Here is a 21,714-nt window from a genome sequence, read left to right as displayed (position 1 = left end):
TTACTATAAGTATAAGAAACCCTTACACAATACCAACTAAGGTCATTAACGATATTTACCTTTAAGTTATTACAACAAGTGAGGATTAGAGGTTAAAATGGTATAAAACTAGTTTAACCCCTAATCCTCAATGACACTAATTATATGATAAGTAAAGATATGAATTGATGATATAGGAAACCATAGAATTTGCAAGACTTGCATAAGTGATGATAATAATTTTCATGAAAATAATAGTTTTTGTAACAATTTGATGATACCACCCTTCAATTCTTAAGCAACTAAAATAATTGGCATGGTTAATTTGAGCAACTTTTGTTTTCGCTTTGCAGCTCCTTCACTAAACACAAGAATTACCATTCAAAAAAAAAAAAAAAAAAAAAAAAATTATCTTGTTTTGGACTCGGTAATTCTTACACCACCAATCCTCACAAAGTTAAAATCCCCCACTATATGTTTATCATATTGAAGGGGTTTTCATGCAGATTTAATGAGAATTTCATATGACGTTTAAGCAAATTGAAGTCACTAAGGCCTGTTCTTTTGAGCTTCTGGCAGAGCAGATTTCAGCAGAACAAAGCAGAGTAGAGCAGATTTCATTATTATTATTATTATTATTATTATTATTATTATTATTATTATTATTATTATCTCAAAAAAGACAAAGTCATACAACCTACAAAAAAATTAGTGGGAAGTCGAGATACAATCTGGGCCCCCACTCCTCTAGGTATAGCAAATTATTATTATTATTATTATTATTATTATTATTATTATTATTATTATTATTATTATTATTATTATCGCATTATTTTATTATTATTATTATTTGATTTTTTAAGATTTTTTTACTCTTTTTATTACATTAGAAAATGTGTAAAATAATATAAAATATTAATTATTATCGTTAAATATTAGTTATTATTATCAATTAATATTATATATTTATTATTATTATTATTATTATAAAATATTTTTTATTATTATTATTATTATTATAAAAAATATTAATTATTATTGTTATTAAATATTAATAATTATTATCTATAAATATTAGTTATTATTATTATTATTATTATTAAATATTAATTATTATTTTTAAGCAGAATAGAGCAGAACAGGACAGAGCAAATTTGAACAGAGCAGAATAAATTTCAGCAAAGCAGCTCAAAAGAACAGGGCCTAAAGCTGAAATTAAACTTAAAGGTAAACATTCCTCGCTCATACGAGAAGACAGTATGTTTCAACCTTTCAATGAGGCTTCGACTTTCAATGGATGCTAAAAGAATAATGGCAGATGAACTATACCTGCTTTTGAGCAGGATTATACAGGTCCAAATCTAAATGAAGGAAATACAGTGGGACGGAAGGAAAAAAAAAAAAAAACCAGTTAAATCAAAATAAGAATGATCGTAATTTAGGCCCCGACCCAAGGGCATTGCTTTACTTCAACACAACCTACAAGTTTACATGTTGATGATAAATTAGCAATCTTAATTGATTAATTGATTAGAGCCAATTGGTAACTTTTAAACTGTATCCCACCATAAGCAGTTGCTTCTGTCAATCAACATTTCCTGCTGAAACTTCTTTATACACTAAGCAAAGTATCTTGGTGGTCATGCTGCAGGTGATGAAAGGCTAGATTCTCAGTTCTCAAACATAGCCAAAGCAGCGAAAGCAGTTCAAACACAAACACTATCAACTTTCGCGTACAGGGTTTATGTATGAGCCAACCAGCTAATTTGGATCTAACTAGGATACACATGGATTTGCCTAATGCTAAACAATCTCAGGAAAGAAGAGACACGAGAGAAACAAACTCCAATGTTACACGGTTCTTGGATCGCGTATTGATGACAAAATGTTCTGGATATTTTCTCAGCAACATCAGCAAGCCAGCCCACGGTTTTCCTTTAGAATCTGAACTTGTAAAGTCTTCAGATGAGAGATACCTCCTTACACGGCTATGATGCCAAACACTACCATATTGCTCCATTAACTGCATGATATAGTACACAACAGTAATTCAACAAACAAACAATATATACCATAACACATAAAGCAGATATACGTAAAACAAATATGATACAGGATGAAAATAAAATTTACTACACAGTAGCAAATAACTGAAAAACTCCCGCAAAACTGTAAAACACCAATTCCTATCATTAGTAAAAGACTGAGGTGGAAGGGAAAGGTAATTTGAGTAGAAGACAATATGAGATGATCAGTAACTCAAAAAAAAAAAAAAAAAAACAACAACAACAACAATTGGTTGAAACCTAAGGATAGTTGTGCAAATATCCATCAGAATGTCTAATTGCTGCTTATACACAGATTTAACCTCCCCCAAAGCCCCTCTCTATGCACGCCAGCATACAAACACTTGATTCTTTGCTTGCAATGCTTATCAAAGCTGCCAAGTCCCATGTATATGTATGACTAGTATGAGCCATTGAGAATTATCAAATCCAGCTATGACGGAATTTTAAATTTTATAATACAAGATGTTTCTTCTAATCCTTTTTGCTCCTCTTGTCTGCAAGGCTTAAAAATTATGCCAGGCTAATGTTTACTCATACAGTCATACTAATAAGCCCTGCTATGCTTATTTTAGAATTTATGAAAGGTACAAACATTGTAGCGATAACTATCTTGGTCATAATTGAAACCCTGACGAGACCCAATATCAAACTAAACAACTGAAGTCAATAGTAGTGCTAGACAAAGAACTACAAGTATTAGAAAATCATTAAATCAATGAGTATTTAGATAAACTAGTGGTTTTTCGAGCACTGCACAGGTTCTTTGTAGACTTTTTTTGAGTGGTGGTGGCAAATGAAAAAATACTGGATGGTGAGAGGGTTTACTGATAATGAGGTTGAAGGTGACTGATAATGAGGTTGAAGGTGATTAAGAATTAATAAATGTGATAGAAGATTGTAAATTAAAACATAGAAATTCATTTCTTTTATTATTGAAGAGAAAAAGAGGCAAAGAAAGATAGTGAAGTATATGGTTTATCCCTACAGGTAAATTGTTTTAAGAGTATCAGTGTAAAAACTGTATATGACAACTCCCAAAAAAAAAGGTTTACGGGATTGTGAAACATAATATTGGCTCTACCACTTACAAAATACATACTAGCTCGAGTAATCCAATAGACCATATACTACACATCTAGACTCGCACACTGCTGACATATGACATCCAAAAAAGTTAATCAGGAAGTAATTCCACCTCTTGAATTCTGCAGAAATGCACAAGAATGAACCCAAATGCAAGCAAAGAAAATCATTTATTATATTAGGCTCCATTTGTTTTGATGGAAAACATTTTTCATAGATATTCTAAAGAAAACAATTTTAAAAGGAAAACATGATTGTGAAAAAGGTTTTCCTTTGTTTGTTTGATTGTAGGAAGACTTAAGAAAATAAGGAAAATGGAAGTAAAGGGAGGAGAAGGATAGAGGAGAGAAACTAGAGAAGTGGAATAAAGATGAAAATCTTTCATACCTTCTTGATAAAATGTACATGCTTTTCCTTCATCAATAAGCAACTTTCTACCCATGAGAAAATTGTTTCCACCCTTTAACAAAACAAACAAAGGAAAATGGAGAAATGGAGGAATATCGTTTTCTAAGAAAAGGTTTTCCGCCAAAACAAACGGAGCCTTAAAATTCTGATTTCCTACGTTAGCATCATATTGGTACTGTGCTGAGTACAAAGCAAGTAAAGAAAAACATTTATTATAAAAGAATCCAATAAGTCCTAAGGATTTAAAAAAACATTCAAACTTACTGATTATTCAAACAATGAGGTATTTCAATATTTGTACTAAAACTAACCTCGGTATGAAGTTTCTCCATGGGCATCCATTCACCTGGACCACACAGATCAGACAACACTATAGCTACAGATGATACTACATCTTTCTCCTCCAATTGCATAAGTTGTTGATTGTCAGCTTCAGGATCAACTCTTGATCTTCCATCAGATTTCTTTTCTGCGATATAAAGACCATCAGTAATATAACAAGCACTTCAAGGAGATCAATAATAACATAACCATGCCTCTGTCCAATAGGTGGAATCATTTACATATATTTAACACCGAGGATCCATACAATAAGCAACACAAAGTTTCACATGGAATTCTAGCTTCCTAAAAAGCAAAGATTCATTGATTGGATGGAAAACGACTTACTAGATATAAAGAAATGGATAGGGTGTACAGTAGTAGTGAAACAAGTAAATGTATAACACTAGTATCAGACAGTCACTCAAAAATGGAAAGGGAATATATAAGCAAAAGTTCAACAAAAAGATACTGCATACTACTTGCATACGAGATTTTTTGCAGCCCATCTCACACCTCATATTAAGTTAACATGACCATGGTTTCAGGGTATCCATAGAATAATAACATATGCTCAAAGGTCAAAACCTCTTAAGGTTCTTATAAAAAAGACATTATCCAACATATTTTCAGGGACACAACAGCAACATGTATGGTACCAAAATCTGTTGAGTCCAAAGTAGCCTCCTAAAACAAAAGCCGATTTTAATCCAAAATCATTTGACAAAACGTCTGCGTTGAGGAGATCTGGGTCTTCTACCCGGTCTTATAATGTACCAACTAATAAGGTAGAGATAACAATGGAACAGTCCTCATTTCAAATTAGGCTCTGTCCTGATGTTGCTCTGACAGCCTATGTTACTTTGACATGGGAATAAGGATCCTATACAGCTGCTATCCAAGAATCCAATCCTTGGAGCAAAAAAGTTCAAGATATGGGACCCTGCTCTAGACACAACGACACAAATTCCAGACAGTCCTCCCATTTCCATAATCTCTCTCTTTTGGAAGTGTGTTTGTTATATCCAGCTTATGTGTGGATCCTAAAAGAATCTTATTAAGTATGGATTCCAAGCAGGTTAAATAAATATTTAATGGTTTAAGCAAATTTTATTTTCCAAAAGCTGCATCACAAATCGCAATTATTACAGACATATTCCCTGCTTTTATTTAAGCTAAAAAAATTAGGATCACAAAAACATAATAGGTCAGTTTTTTATTTAAAACATACAATTTGAAGCTATTTTACCTAAATTGCCCCGACCCCTTGTGAACTGTGAAACCGGTAAGGTGGATTATGTGTATTGGTAATATTTGGCCCAACTTACCAAAATACGTAGGAAAATGCAATACATATTAAATTGCATACTAGCAAATTAGGTAACACTAATTCAGTGATTCCTAGGTCAAAGTTCAATATTATAGACTACTATACTTTCAGTAATATATATGGGGGGAGGGGTTATCGTGTGGGATCTGATTAGATTTGTTTCAATGTGTGTAAAACACAAATTTTTACAAAATGAAAGATTTTCATGATCAATGGATGTGACTTAGAGATAGTAAAAAAAACTATATATATTGGAATTTAAGTAAGGGGCAAATATGGATGAAGTAGACAGAACCATATATATTGACCTGTGGCAGAACAATCAAGATCCTCTCCGTCCATAAAATAAAACTAGCACTATAAAATAAAATAAAACTAGCTTGGTATCCTACCCTCAATATTAATACAACCTACGTTTTTTATTAGTTGACACGTTTTAAATATAGCACTATTCACATGCTTCCCTTTGATCGTGTTTTTTGTAATTTATACGTAATGAAAAATATATTTATGTGGGATCTTGTTAGATTCATCACGATATATATTTTCAAAGTATCAACTTTTTATAATTTTTGCTTAATGGTAGTTAAAGATATTAATGGTTAAAATTATGCATTGGCAAACGTGACTAAAGAAATATGTCAACTAAAAAGAAATGGACGAAGTATAAAACAATAACATAACTATTAATATATTGGATAATCATAATTTAAGTTAATATTTTTTGAAAAAAAAAAAAAATCATCTTCCTCTTTCCTTTATTAGCTATTGAAATCAAATTGAGATGATCTAGATTGAATAAATAATAATTGAGTAATTGAAAATTTGTATCTTTACGTTAATTTATTGATTAAAATGTAATTATATTTATTTTTGGACATAATTCAAATAATTAATTTGTTAATTGTCAATGATTCTTTGTTGATTAATCAATCTTTCCTTTTTCTCTGTGTTAATTGATTGATTTTAAATTAATCAATCGTACAATTCCATGTGACGATTCATGTTAGCCGACCCCAAATCATTTTGAGACTAAAGTTTTGTTGTTGTTGTTGTAGTAGTAGTATCACTATTTTGTATTTAAAGAAAGAGGGGCATTTTGGTCTTCACAGGGGGACACCACAACCCCATGTCTTGGCTTATATAATAGAGATAAAAGGGTAAGGGTGGAGGGGGGGGGGGAAGGGGGAATCCTAAAAGCGAAACGCTCATGCTCCACTCCTACATCATCCAAAAAGTGACTGTCATTTGATTGCACAAGCTAATGACCCACAATGTAGTTTCCATCTTTATGGCTAACAAAAGCCCCAAGGCAATCCTTCAAAAAAATTTCAATTGCTTTTTTTGTTAAAAAAAAGTAATAGTTTCTTTTTTGAAGAAAAAAAATTATGATCATACATCTAAACTCTCTTTTAAGGGTCATCAAGCACAAGTGGCCATGATTCATGGTTTAGAGTCATTCTTATAGCTCACATAATCAATTATACATGTTCACAAGGTTGTACCCAACATTGGAATAGGTGTGAGATTTTAGACCATTTGTGTTAAGTATGACAAGCCAAAAGTCCAATACAGTTAGTGGAGGCCAAAGACATGAGGTGAGTTTCAAGTTTAGGTTGTGAAGGAATAACGATGACCAATAAAAGGCAAAATACAGGATGTACATCCGTGCACTCTTGTACATGTCCATAGAGGTAGGAGGCAGAAGCCTGCAGGAAGCTACTAGGAGCAGGCTAGCCGATTTGCACAAGTTTGTCTAGTTGTTTAGGACTCTGGCATTAAAGTTCATGATTAATTATAGCTAGACTGAGATAATATTTAGTTTCCTATTATCCCTATGTTTTCTATATCTAGTTTAGAATTTTCTTTTTTTATGAAGAAGGGATAGGATTACAAGTAATATACATAGTATTTAGTTTCCTAAAATCCCATTGTGTTTCATTTTTGCTAATCCTAACATTTTAAACTTTTGAAGCCAAGAAAAAGTATCAAAATCAATAAAATCATTTGATCAAATAAGTATGGGATTCAGACCTTTAAAGTTAAGTAGGACTGTAGGAGTATTCCAAAAAAAAATTAAAAACTACTATAAGCTGATTCCAGTGTCCAAATTTGCTAACAAGAAACCAACTTGGAAATTTTAGATCTTTACATGTAAATGGACTTTAATTCTGCAAACCTATCTCCCCTTATGTCTTATCCTGAAATGTTTTACAAGAAATAATGTAGGAGTGTAAGCAATGTAGCTCCACCACATACCTCAGATTGCTTTGGCTCTTTCTATGTATATTCATCTATATATAATGACCAACTTAGTGCACTACAGGGTCAAGAACTTGAAGAAATAGCTGTAATCAGCATGCTACCCCCAGCATGTCTTCTGATCCCTGAAGAGTACATTATGGCATATTTTTGGTACCTATGACAGATTGACATGTTAATGCGTCATTCTGCATTTCATTTCCAATAAACATCTATGTTTAAAAAACTCTATTAATTTGTTAACCAACGATGCAAGTTCATATATATAGCATTGAACTATTGACATAAAAAAATGTGGATCCTATTGATTTTGTGAAAAGAAAAAATTTAGGTTATATAGATACTCCCCCCCACCCCCTCCCCCTTCTTTTGTTTTTTACTTGCAACATACCCTCTTGACACGTAGTTTATGTAAGGAATTATAGAAGGTCAACGGAAAACTTAATTAAACAAACTTAAAACCTTAATGATCCAACCCTTCTTTCTGAATGTGATTTTATTAATTTATCCATTTTATAACCTCTAATATCCTCCTTAAAATATGTGCCAAAGACACGTTGCAAGTAAAACATCAGAGGAAGTAAAAGATTTGCTAAAAAGAAAAAAAAAAATCATAGTTTAGGACTAATTCATGGACCTGAGCAAACCAGTTCAGTATGTTCACTTGTGCTCGTTAACAAATACTCTTTGGCTTCTACACAGGTGTGGGCCAAAATATTTGTGTCAATTTCATTTAAGCTTGTTCTTTTCAATTTATTTCAGAAACTTATTACAATTTTTTGTCAAAATCAGATTTGACTAGAGCTTTAAATCTCTGATCACTTATCAGAGGATATATCTTTTATTGGGCATTGATGAAAATTACATATTTGGAGGCAAATCTATTAAATAGTGTAATTTTGTATACATTTGTGTAAAAATACAGCCAAAAAGATCTAAGACAGACCAAACCTTCTAATAACTAGTTTCAACCTAAACCAGCAAGTCAAAGAGCAGCTTTACATCTTTATTATATCACATATTTCGTGTACATCAGATTTTTTAGCTCAAGCTTAGGGTAATATTCATTTCCTATACGGACAAATGTTATATAATTTGTCCTATACAACAATATAGAGCTAAAAAAGTTGCCAGCTTATTGCCATGTTGTAAGAAATTTGTTTAATGTATAAAGGTCGTAAAGATTTAGGCCCTATTAATATAATATAAATTAAGTTCAGATAAATGAAGGCTAAGAAAAATAGGGAATGACAATAAATTTTAAGGCTTAATATCAGGAATGAGAAATGATTTTTCTCGAACACTCAACTCAAAAGCAAAGCGCACTAGTCACACAATACCACCATTCCAATTAGTGGTCCATTTAGATTCCAAACTCATAAAGATAAATTCAAACATTTTTTATTTAAAATCCTGAATAATTGTGTAAACATTGACATGAAACCACATAGAACTTTCCAACACACAAGGGTTCAGGTGAAACCAGATTAAGGGTTGAATGTTCTAGTTAATAAGCAAAAGATTTCAAGATGTCTAGGCCAACTCAAACCTCAACTTTATATAAAAAGTATACACCTATAAAAACTTCATAAGCTCTCATAGTCAACCATCACCAATTCACCACTACTTCCTTCTGTGGGAAAAGTACGTAGCGGGTCTTATATACACTAGAGTCCAGAAATACAATTTCTAAAAGAAATAAGAAAAGGATTGACAAAAAAGGCAATGAACCTAGGTGGAAGCATTCGACAGAGATCGGATAGACTTAAAAAAGAAAAAAGGCGCAGCGCAGCACTACTGCAACAGATAAGAAATGCAGCTTAAGGGGAAACAAAAATTGTCAAAGTCAATGTTTAAAGCAATTTAAACAATGTTGTGGTTCACTGAGAATGTACATGACCGGGGAATAAAAAAATGTCAGGATACTAGCTCTCAAATCAAGATACATTGGTTGGAAACACCTAGCCAAACACTCCACAATTTCTTATCTCTGGTCCAGTATCAGATGGACTTAAAGCTGCAATCACAAAGTCCCATAGACACAAGCTATGACTGGCTGAGGCAATTTCGAGACATGACAAAAGATGCTAAAAACATGGGTGTCGTTCGCAATGGCAATAAAATACTATGGCAGATTATTGGTCATTCTCAAAAAATCACATTGCTTACATCTTATATAAGTTGTATTTTCACTGGCCTAGCCTCGCTGCCTCAGGACTACATCAGTAAACTAGGCAACAAGTAAATGAAGTCAAATAGCTGACCAAGATTCAGAGTTCATGGTGGTCTGGGAGACTGAGACACAATTTTAACTACTGAAAATTTGGTGTTTTAATGAGGAATGATGAAAAGGGTCCTAAACCATGATAATCATCTCCACTTAACAATCAATTCTCCAAGCATCGGACAGGTTGGCCCCTGGAGGATTCCTTTTCCACAAATGTAGACAAAGTTTAAAACTTTCAAATCAATTCATCTCCATAGTCATACGTCACAATCTTAAGACTCTTAACCCCAACCACAAACTCTCACATCTAAAGCAAATACTAGACTTCTATTGATAAATTCAACATGGAAGATGGTGTATAGATGCAATGCTACCAGCCAAAGAAAGGGGAAAGGAGAGAGTGAACTCAAAGAAGCATATGCTACCTAAGAGAGATCAAGAACAGAGGAAAGGGGATAAAAGAACCTAAATAAGAAGCAGGAAACAGATTGAAGTATTGAACACAATTGACACAAAAGGAATACAAGAGAGAGATGCTGCTTAAATATTTGTAAACAATATACAACGAATGAGATGAGAAGAGAAGGGAAAGGAGAAAATAGTCAGACATGGTGATGAGGTAGAGCTTAACAAAGTCAAACATAGCACAGGGTAGGAGAAAATGAGAAGTGATTCTAGGAGCAATTGGCATATAATTAATGATCCACACAACAAAATTAAATCCAAGGAATTCTAAATCTAGTGATCATCAACAAACTGTACACAACCAAAGATATGAAATGTGGTCAATTACTAGACGCAACGCCTCCTACATCCACAAAAGAGAATCATAGATCTCTCAAACATATACCATCACAACAGCATAGCACAGACCCAATATCCACAACATAGTCCAGCCTAAAAACAAATAAGACACAAGATGAATTATATAGGGATGCTAAATCATTCTATTCATTGCCTTCATCACTACTTCTTCTCAACTTAATAACTCTAACCCAACAACCCAATATCAAGTTAAAAAAACTCCTACTCTTCTTTGCAAGAGACACTCCATGCCCTTCCTAGTCAAAGCCCAATACAACACTTAATTAGACCCTTCCTCGACTTCCTAGACTCACAAGTCACAACCTTTACACTCTCGCTACTGAAACAAAACCCATTCATCCTTAACTTAACACAGTAATTCAGCATACATTCTCCATAGAAGAAACCTAAGCAACTACATAAACATAATCATACAACTAAAAATCAAATTAAATCATACAACACCAATAACATCCCATCATTAGCAATTCCATTAATTTCCATTTCAATTTCATAATATCACATCAATAAAACCAATAGTTGAAACAATCAAGTCCAATAAAACTTCCAGTAAATTTGCATAATCAACCATTCATATTCAAATACAAAGGAAAGGGAAAGAAACAAATTACTGACCAAGGGTTCCAGAAAGCCCACCTTTGCCACCACTACCACCACCATACCCATAATTATCATGCCCGCCCCCGCCTCCGCTACCATCACCATACCTCCTCATCTTCTTCGACAACCCAACACCATCCTCTCTCCCTCCACCATCCTCCTCCTCATACTCATCCACCGCCACGCCCGCTGCAAAATACTCCTTCATCCTCCCCTTCCTACTCCCCCCTCCACCACCACCACCACCACCATACCCAGTATTCCTCGCCGGAACAGCCGGCGGCGGAAGAGGACTGTTATACACATGATGACGTGGAGCAGCGGACCCACCAAGAATATTCCTAACAGGCAACAAAAAGTAGAATTCCTTATCACCGATCTGAAGAAGATCCTGCGAGTCAAGCTTCACCGGAGCATTACCAGGAAGATGAAGAACGCCTTCAACAAGGCACCCATTTTTGCCGAGAACTTCTAGGGCAAAACGACGTCGTTGGAAGTCGTAGAAGATTCTAGCGTGGTGGCGAGAGATGTTCATTCCGCCGCCTAAGGAGGCTAAATCGACGTCGACGGTGGATTTCTTGGAGTTTCTGCCGAGAATAATGGAGTAGGTTTGCATATAGTACTCGAAATCTTCGCCTTGTAGCTTTGCAAAGCCTGCTTCGACGTCGCTTCCCCCGCCACCGCCGGCGGTGGCTACGGCGGTGTGCGCCATTGATGAGATGAGTGATGGGTTTGGGGTAAATAGAGAATTAGGATCGATCAAGGGGAAAATTTTGACAAAGGTATCTAAATTGATCTTTTACTTTCAGTTTTATAACACCAAAAAAAAAAAAAAAAAAAGAAATAATTTATATAAGACCAACAAAAAAACAAACATTTATAAAGTCTCTGGAGTCTGGATTGATCACTAGTTTTGCTATTCAGAAAAAAAAAAACAAAAAAAATTGATCACTAGTTTTAAGTTGGGCTAGTTTCAGTTTTGAGTATTTAGTTTCGGGTTTGTCAAAAAAAGAAACGTTCATAAAGTATTTGAATTGAGCATTAGTTTTAAGAGGGAATTGAAATTTTGACAAAGATACCCAATTGATAGCTATTTTTAAGTTGGGTTAGTTTTGGGTTTGAGTATAACACCACCAAAAATTTGTTTTTTAAAAAAAATCATTTATAAATCTCCCGTCAATTTTAAGTTGGGTTGGTTTCATATTTGAGTATTTAGGTGCTTGACCATTAACCAGAATGTTGGATTGTAAGTTAGTTGATGGCTAGGTGGAGGTCATCTATCTATATTTTTACTATTTCAAAATTTGGCAAGTTTCGGTGTTCTAATAATGTAAATTTTTGGTTTAAAAAAAAAATTAATGTAAATTTTTATTTTTATTTAAGGAAAATTTGTCGAAACAAACCTTTTTGAAAGCTATTTTTTACGAGAAATAACCTTTAAAATTTTTAAATGGCAAATTTAAACCTTAAACAATTTTTTTTCTTGCAAGATGAAACCTTAACTTGTATTTTGGCCTTTGACCAACGTGTTTTGCGCATTGACTATAGCGTGCGATTCACATGCTTTTTTTTTTTTTTTTTTTTTTTGCTCTGTACACACCTTCTTTCTGTATTTACATGTTTTCCGTCCCTTATTACATTCGAAAATTCAATCAACAATGAAATTCAATGAAGAAATGCAAGAAAGCAAAGTAGAAATAGGAGAAACAAGAAGAAGCATGTGACCCGCACATTCCAATGAACGCCGAAAAATTAGTTGATGATTGGAATACAAGTTAAGGATTCATCTTGGAAAAGAAAATTAGTTAAAGGTATGGATTTGCCAGAAAAATTTTAAAAAGTTGTTTCTTGCAAAAATTGACTTTTAAAAGGTTTATTGTAATAGATTTTCCTTATGTAATTTCCTTAAACAAGTTTGTAATTACTAAATCCAATTTAAAAGCCAACATAAATATTTACTCTAATAAAACATTGAGGCTAAAAGAATATGTTTCAAAAAAAAAAAAAAAAAAAAAAAAAAAGCTCAAAGAATAATCATAGCTTTTGATTATTTTTTGGAAAAATTGCAAACAAAATAACACAACATTTGGCCAGTTCTTTTTTTTTATTATACATTAATAATACAACCTTTGGGGGTATTGAATTTAAACAGGCAAAAAAACTTGTAATGTGCTGAATAGGTTACCATGACACGTGTCATAATGTAATTGGTTTTAAATATTTTCTAAAAAAAATTAGATTTTTAAATTTTAATTAACTTATAATTAAATTTTAATTTTTTGATAAAATAATCTTAATTAAAAAAAAATTCTCACCCACCCCTCCCCACCACCCTGCCACCACCACCTCTCCAATTAGTACAATATCAATATTATGACAACTGATATTTAAAATCCATTAAAAAAATAGCCAAATTAGAAAATAACACCTGCTAAACACCCCGATTTTGATATTAACACCTGTTAAAAAAAAGTTTTATTATAACACCTACAAAAATCCCAAAATTTTGGTTTCACCACCCACTAACGGACTTTTGGATGGAAACCGTTAGTGGGGCCCGTCATGTACACGTGTTAGCTGTGTATTGGTTTTAAAAAAAAAAATTAAAAAAAAAAAAACCCTAACCCCCTAACCCAGCCAGCCCCACCACCGGCACCACCTGCCCAGCCGCCAGCATCCCCTGCCCTCACATAATCTGGCGAAACCAGCCCCAGCCCAGCCCTACCTTCGGCATCCCACCACCTCATTTTCACCCCTCTTCCCTCGAAACCACCGCAACCCCATCCCCCTTCGTCGAAAACACCACAGGCTTGGCTGCTTCCTTTTTCGATTCGGCTTGGCTGCTTCAACGATCATCATCACCATCAATATTCACCGTTAATCCATCATCACCATAAAATCGTGGCCGTTAGATTATCAAAACAAAACCGCAGCCGCAGTAGGGAATTGATGGTTCGTTAGATTATCAAGGGTTTGCGAATTGGGCTGAATTAATTATGCTTGTTGCTGCGATTTGTGGGGCTGCCAATTTCGATTGGTGCAGTTAGCGGTTGTTGACGGTGGTTGAAGTGTTGGTGGCGCTATAGGGGAGCGACTGTTGCAGCTGCAGTTGGGAATTGATGGTCGCAGATGGTGATAGCTTTTAAGTGCGGTGGCTGAGGTTGGGTTCTTGGTGAGGCTAGGGGAGGGGGTCGGTTTCTGGCAGGAGGAGAAAGAGGGTGGTTTCAGGTGAGGGGCTGGGCAGGTGGTGGGATGCCGGCGATAGGGTTGGGCTGGGGCTGGTTTAGCCGGATTATGTGAGGGCAGGGGATGCCGGTGGCTGGGCAGGTGGTGCCGGTGGTGGGGCTGGCTGGGTTAGGGGGTTAGGTTTTTTTTTTTTTTTAATTTTCTTTTTTTTTAAACCAATACACAGTAACACGTGTACATGGCGGGCCCCACTAACGATTTCCATCCAAAAGTCCGTTAGTGGGTGGTGAAACCAAAATTTTGGTATTTTTGTAGGTGTTATAATAAAACTTTTTTTTCAACAGGTGTTATTATCAAAATCGGGGTCTTTAGCAGATGTTATTTTCTAACTTGGCCTTAAAAAACTGATATTTATAAATTAAAAAAAAAAAAAAAAAAAAAAAAGGTTATGAGCACTTTAGATACTATGAGTAGCTATTTATAAATAGTGTTTAGTGAGAAATCAAAGAATGACGCATTCGTACCTGAATATGAGGACAAATATAAATATAATGGCCGGGTATAGGTTTGATACAGCAGCAACTTTTGTCGCTGAAGATAGTAGTAAACCTACCACTGTTAGGTTACTGCCACACTGCAATTTAATACAAGTTTAATTAATCCATCAATCATAATATAGTTATCGTGTGTTGATTTCTAAACATACAATACATTATACTATCCCTAAATCAAACTTGAACACCCATCGAATTATCAAATTAAACTATCAACCTTGCCGAGTTGCCATACAATTACCTATTAGGTCTCATTATCACTATCCTTAAAGCATCATCACTTATTAAAAAGAAGTCCAAATAGCACAAAAGTATTAAGTGAGAAAATGTTATTAAGAATTAAGATAATATGAAATGGATGGGCCTAGACAAATATAAAAAAGAAGGAGAAGAATTTAATAAAGTGTCCTATTCCATTGGAGGTAGGTGTTGATATACATACCCAAAAAATCCACATGGAAATGCTAATCCAATAACCGTCTGTAAACACTTGATTGTGCCTTCCAAAAAACTAAACCCAATGATGAGTACCTTTTATGTCTTTGATTATCGAGTTAGGTGAAGAGTTAAAAAGTCTCGTGAAGTTCCTTTAGCCTTGACCATATTTCTAACCTTTCCTAAAATGTTTTAAATCAAAATCATTCATTTTGTGTCTTTTGAAAATCATCCATTTCGTGTCCTCTTTATAAAACGTCCAAATCAGATTTTTTTTTGGTCCATGATATTGGTCCATTTATTGTGTAGTTGGATGGAATTTGAAAGAGCTTTCCGATGATATATTATAAGTCCAAATCCGACTTCTAACGAATAAGTTATTGCCAAAATACTAAATCGAGCCCAAACTGGACCAAGGTCCACCTTAATACGACCCAATGATCATGTGGAAGGTCCAATACCTTAATCTCATTCCTAAACCAATTAGGATTCATTAGGAACTTCTAGAAGTCTCTAGAAGGTTCTAATCTATCCTTTCCGAAATATAAAGATCGAAGAGTTTGAAATTGAATAAAACTCCTGTTTTTGAAAGTCCTTGTTTTATTCAAATTCAAATACATTCAGATATTATTTTTGTGCCTCATAATTTTTGTCCAAATCTTGGATGGTTGGATAGCCCTTAAAATTATCTTTCCAATGATATATCATAATCCCAATTCTGAGCTATAACGAAAAAGATATGAATGGAATACCAAACTCTATCCAAACCTGACACTGTTCTGCTATTTCAATCATAACTTTTATTCTACAAAATATATCAATCTGATTCTAATTGGGTTGGAAATTAGACTTCCAGAACTTTTCGACAATATATTATTTATCATATTTTGATTTCTGGATCAAAAGTTATGATAAAAACAAAAACAGCAAAATTGCAGGATCATCGCGCCGCGACAAGGCTGTTGCACCGCGATGGAGCCTGTTTTACTTTGATTTGATTTCTGACTCTTTTCTGATCCTTCGACCCTCTTTTTTCCTTATAAATAGAGGTCGTTTCACCCCGTTTTCAATCATCAACAAGCTTGATCACCAACAATCATCATCTAATCCCCTCTCTAATACTTTCTCTCTCTCTTCTTTCTTGATTTCTTAGCCTAGCCTAAACACATCCTTGACACTCTCTTCGATTAAACATCATACCTCCTTCACGAGCCTTGAATACTCTAAGTCAATCTCGAAGCTGCCTTCGACCTCGACGTGAAAGGTTGATAGTTTTGAGGGTTTGGTCCCAAATTTATATTTCAATTCTTATTTGATTTATTTGGTTTATTTGTTTAATCTTTCTTGAAGTTACTAATGTGTGTATTGTTTTGATAGAAAGGGATACGGAGCATCAAAGTAAGTAATTCGATTACTTATTTATTCTTTTGATATAGAAATCATGCTTAGAATATTATTTTAATTCCTAGTATCATGTTAGGATGTCTTTATGATTTCTAGTATCATGTTAGGATGTTGATTTTGATTCCTAGTATCATGTTTAGGGTGTTCTTAATATTTCTAATATCATGTTGGTTTCTAGTATCATGTTTAGGTTAAAACTTTGATCTTTATTATTAATGACACGCTAGGGTTTGTTACTAATCCGTTTAGTATCATGCCTAGGATCTTGCTAATTAATCATGTTTTGATGATTTTTATAATGATGATGATTGTTGTGTCAATTAATCATATGTTGCTTGATTATTCGTGATTGATTGTTATTGCTTGATCACGCCCCTTCTTGCAGGTTTAAAGTGAATTTGTACTTGAAATCACGCCTAATAAGATAATTAATAATTTGTTTTAGGCTTAATATGGTTTTAATTCAAGTGATCACCAATAATAGATTTATTTGTGCATTAATAATCAACCAACGTAGATTAAACACGTTTAGGGCTAATTTGAAGTATGTATGTTGATCGGAAAGCGCACATGAATATCATAAGAATTAAGTAGAGGCCGATTTAGTGCGGGTTCAATCTATTTTAGGTTGGATTTGTACCATCATCCCCGAATAACTAGTCATGGTTCCGAACCACTATGGAGTTAGCGATCTCCGTGATCGTGAATGGGGTGTAACCTTCACACCCGTGAAACTTGTTGGCAACTCTTCTTTCTCTAGCTTCCTTCCCTTTGGACGCCATCATGCATAAAAGCATGATCACAGTGGGGCTCAAAGTTGATGTTTGAAAAATTCCCTACACCGTCCAAGTAAGAGAAGGCTTATTATCTCTGTTATCTGGATTTTCTCTCTTTATATATATTTGGAATCACATTATATAGTTGAATAGTAGATAATAAATACTAGCTAGAATTTTATTTTTATGTGCTGATTATATGATTACTCTCAAATGGAAATTCCTATCTTATAAACTTTACTAATAAATAAGGGTATAACTTTGATAAACACAAACACTAGGTGTCAGATAATCTAAAACTCCTTTATTAGAGTGATTTCCATTGATCAATATTTATAGGGTTACATTGAGAGTCCTAATCATATTAGGTAACTAACAAGATATGTAGAGATATCATAAAGATATTATTATACAAAATATATCCTAAACCTAGGAGGAAAAAATTCTACGGATATTCTCTATCACACCCCCGCAGTTGGAGCAGGAGAAAATCGGATACTTAGACTGGATCTAAATCCTGCTTTGAACGGAGAAGGATATTATGGTAACCCATGATCAAAAGAAACGGTAGCAATAATGTGTCGGTGATGATGAGAAGAAGCAACAACCACAATCTATGTAGAGGAGAAAAGAGCGCTGCTAGGCTTGAGGAGAAGAGCCGGGCGCAGGCTGTTGCAGATATGCAGAAAAAGAAGGTATCAACCATCATCGAGGAGAAGACACTGCTGTAAGAAATCACCATTGAAGAAAAGAAAACAAGGGTGTTGTACCGATGCGTTTATGATCCCTTGGGCTGACAATGTTGTTGTTGGACTGTTGTGGCACGCCAAAGGGCTGCTGCACACGGTTAGAAGAAGGTCCATCTCTTGAAATTAATTTTAGTGTTGTGTGGCCAAATTAGAGAACACCATTAAATCTAAGAGAACAAATAATAATGTCACGCAAATCCACAATAGACAAGACGGAAGTCTATAAGGCCACGTTGGGAGATTGTGGAAATTATGGTACAACATTGAGTGGATAGTATGATCCACATACAAATTCTAAAAAAACTTTGAGAAAGGAAAAAAAAAAGAATTTATATTTGCGAGTTTGCGGAAGCATTAAAATATTGTGATATCCCGCCGGTGGGTTTAATTATCTAACCCACCGGCAGGGTGGAAATTTTTGTATATGATCCCAAGATCTCACCTAAGCTCTAATACCTTGTCAGATAATCTAAATCTCCTTTATTAGAGTGATTTCCACTGATCAATATTTATGGGGTTACATTGAGAGTACTAATCATATTAGGTAACTAACAAGATATGTAGAGATATCATAAAGATATTCCACTAGTAGAAAAACATAAATGAGCACCGAGAGATAAACACCGGTTATTAAGAACCAGTGCGAAAAAAACAAGGCGGGAGTTAATGAAAGAGTAATTGCACCGGTTCATCAAACCGGTGCGAACTTGAGTTAATCGCACCGGTTCGAATGTTAATGTAAAAAAAATAAATCTCGCCCCTCTTCTTTCTTTCTCTTTCCTCGATCTTTGGTTCTCTCTCATCTGCCTCTTTCTCTCATCTCTGGTTCTCATTCTCAACAACCATTGTTGCTCTCCTTCGGAAATCGCGGTCAATTTAAGCTAAGGACAACCATCATCGCCGCCGCCGTCTATTTCCTGAATCTACAATAATGGATGCTCTCTCTTGCCTTCTCTCTCCTCAAACTCGCAGTCACATGCAATCGAAGCCATAGCCGGCCAAATATCGAAGTCATCGCCGTCCAGATCCCTCAGCCACCGCCGCTTTCCCTTTCCTTTTCTCTCTCCTTCAATCTCCTTCTCCATCACTGCGCCGCAAGCAACACCATCGATGGCTAGGGTTTTCTGAAACAATATTCATTCAATTTATGCAATTTATCTCCTTTTACATTCAGTTTTTGTGAAATTTCACAATTATTCTGATTTTCCTTTTCATGTTCTGTAACTTGATGTTTAAATTTCAATTTTTGCCGATTTATTGATTATTTGTGTGCTACTTTGTAGAGGATTGCGATTAAATGGTGAGCTACTACTTGATACGAATCATCGAGGCTCAATTGAAATGAGGTACTCCTTGATGTTTAATTCTTGTTTCTATTTAATTTTTAAGATTTTATATTGAAGTGTGCGAATTTAACTTCGATTCAAATTATAAGTACTTAAATTATAAATTTTCTTTGATTCTTCTTAAAATTCAATTTCTAGGGTTTATGTGATTGATTCTTTGTCAGTACGCATTATTGAATTGTATGCTATGCAAGTGACTGAATGATAAATGTTTGAATGCTTTGTTGTGCGGATTTGGTGCCTTATTTTGTTTGTAATGGTTTTGTGAGTATAGTAGTATCCAATGTGATTTTGTTAATAATTTTGGATGTAAATTCATATGATTATGGGGGCTGCAACGCACTTGCTTGTGAATTGGAGCTGCTGAGATGCGTGGTGTGATTGTGCGTTGGTGTGGAGGCTGCCCATGTATTTGAATTATGGGTACCCGAAGTATTTGAGTTGTGAGTATATAGAGTATTTGATACTTGAAATTTCATTAGTTTGATTTGTGGATGTATTGTGAATATTGTATTGGTTGTCATTTAATTTGATTTTTTGGGTAAATATTTGTTTGGCTATATTTTGATTGATTTCTTGATTGTGGTATGGGTATATTTTGATCAGTTTTGGGTTTCTTTAGATTGAATATGCAATTTAAATCTCATTTGGTAGTGGATGGTGGATTACTTCATTATATTTTGTTTCTAGTTTATCTTCTTATATTGCCTTATTGTGCCACAATTGTTGAGTTTCTTGCTAGTATAGCTCGAATTTAAATTTTGGGTTTTGGATTGATTTTCTGAGCTGTGTTTTTGCGTTTATCGAATGACTTGAACCTGCTGCCCTGCTTTCCTGTTGCTACCAATAGTGAACCCCTGCTGCTGCTACTTTTGCTCTGCTGGAGCTGCTGCTTTTGCTCTGCCGAGATTGGGGGCAGGTGTGGCTTTAAGCCTATGTTTTTATATTAATTTATACTTGTTGCCTGCAGCTGTGGCTTCAATATCTTCTGGAAATGATTACTTTGTTGGGAGTATTCTTGCTGAAGCCATCGACAAGATTAGGGCCGATGGTTTATTCTTTTGAATTGGGTTTGTGTTATTTTTGTTGTTGATTTATTTATTGTTGTGAAAAAGATTGATTAGTAATGTGGGATTTTTTTGTAAAATTCGATGATTAGTATTGTGAGTATTTTTTATTTAGCAAATGAAATAGGTTGCTTTGTGAAATTTAGAAGGGGTGAGATTTATGAAGTATTTGATGAATGGTATTGAACTGTTGATTTAAAAATTACAAGGTGTGCTTTGGGTGGTTGTTTTGAAGTAATTTGGTCTGGGTATGCTTTTTATTTCCTGTTTCACACTTGATTGGTGTTCTTTTGTTTGTTTATTACTAATTTTGTCATTGCTCTGTAAACTGGAAAGACAGTTGATCATATCTTTGATCAAAAGTTTAAGGTCTTGATGTAGTACTTGTGATTTGGCTAATAACTTTTATTCATTTTGCTTTGGGTATGTAATTCATTAGGGTTGTTGAACTTAGTGCTGGGGTTGCATTTTTATTGGTTGCATTTATCTGGCAAGAGTACTTGTTGCTTTAGAGGTATTTCAGTTTTGAGGTTATGATTGAAATATTATTATACAAACTTGTTGATTTAGGCTCAAAGTAAATTAATGGTTTACATCGAAAGAATCAGAAATTAAGTTTTGATAATTTATTTAGTTGTCATTTATAGTATATATGGGGAACCTTATTGTAATTTGGAGGGCTTTGATGCTTTGTTAATAATAAAGGCATGTACATTCAACCATTCTAAATTTTGGGCATCTTTCATTATTACTATACCTTGCATTCTGAGCTTAAATTATGGGTTTTGGATTTGATTTTCTGAGTCGTGTTTTTGCCTTTATTGAATGACTTGAACCTTCTGCCTAGCTTCTCTGCTGCTACCTAAAGTGCACCCCTGATGCTACTACTTTTGCTGTGCTAGAGCTGCTACTTTTGCTCTGCTAAAGCTGCTACTTTTGCTCTACTAGAGCTATTGCTGCTACTTTTGCTCTGCTAGAGCTGCTGCTGGTACTTTTGCTATGCTAGAGTTCATCCATAATAATGCAGCCTTTTTCTTTAGAGTCATTATCTCTAGTTTGAGCTGTTTTCAGCTTCTTGTTCAAATCGTTAAGT

At 34.3% G+C, this 21,714-nt stretch overlaps 1 protein-coding gene across 2 annotated transcripts; it reads right to left on the bottom strand.

The window, feature by feature from the left end:
- Positions 1–1,403: 1,403 nt before the first annotated feature.
- Positions 1,404–12,110, bottom strand: LOC110687763 (FHA domain-containing protein FHA2-like). 2 transcript variants are annotated; one of them, XM_021864394.1, is made up of 3 exons: positions 11,141–12,110; positions 3,851–4,008; positions 1,404–2,002 (listed from the first exon to the last, which is right to left on the bottom strand). In XM_021864394.1, the coding sequence occupies exons 1-3, from the start codon at positions 11,814–11,816 to the stop codon at positions 1,793–1,795; spliced, it is 1,044 nt and encodes a 347-aa protein (XP_021720086.1). In that variant the 5' UTR covers positions 11,817–12,110; the 3' UTR covers positions 1,404–1,792. The 2 variants fall into 2 exon arrangements, with proteins under 2 accessions (XP_021720086.1, XP_021720085.1); XM_021864393.1 differs by having other exon boundaries at positions 11,120–12,103.
- Between the last annotated feature and the right edge of the window lie 9,604 nt (positions 12,111–21,714).

Source organism: Chenopodium quinoa, unplaced genomic scaffold, assembly GCF_001683475.1.
Source record: "Chenopodium quinoa cultivar QQ74 unplaced genomic scaffold, ASM168347v1, whole genome shotgun sequence".
Classification (NCBI taxonomy): domain Eukaryota; kingdom Viridiplantae; phylum Streptophyta; class Magnoliopsida; order Caryophyllales; family Amaranthaceae; genus Chenopodium; species Chenopodium quinoa.
The sequence above is the reverse complement of the archived record's forward strand: the minus strand, read 5'-3'. Positions and strand labels throughout refer to the sequence as shown.

Coding starts and splice junctions, on each gene's coding strand:
- LOC110687763 (XM_021864393.1), bottom strand. CDS start 11,816: ATGGCGCACACCGCCGTAGCCACCGCCGGCGGTGGCGGGGGAAGCGAC. Junction 4,009..11,119: donor TGGGCTTTCTGGAACCCTTG/GTCAGTAATTTG, acceptor TTTATATCGCAG/AAAAGAAATCTGATGGAAGA. Junction 2,003..3,850: donor TGGAGAAACTTCATACCGAG/GTTAGTTTTAGT, acceptor TATATCATGCAG/TTAATGGAGCAATATGGTAG.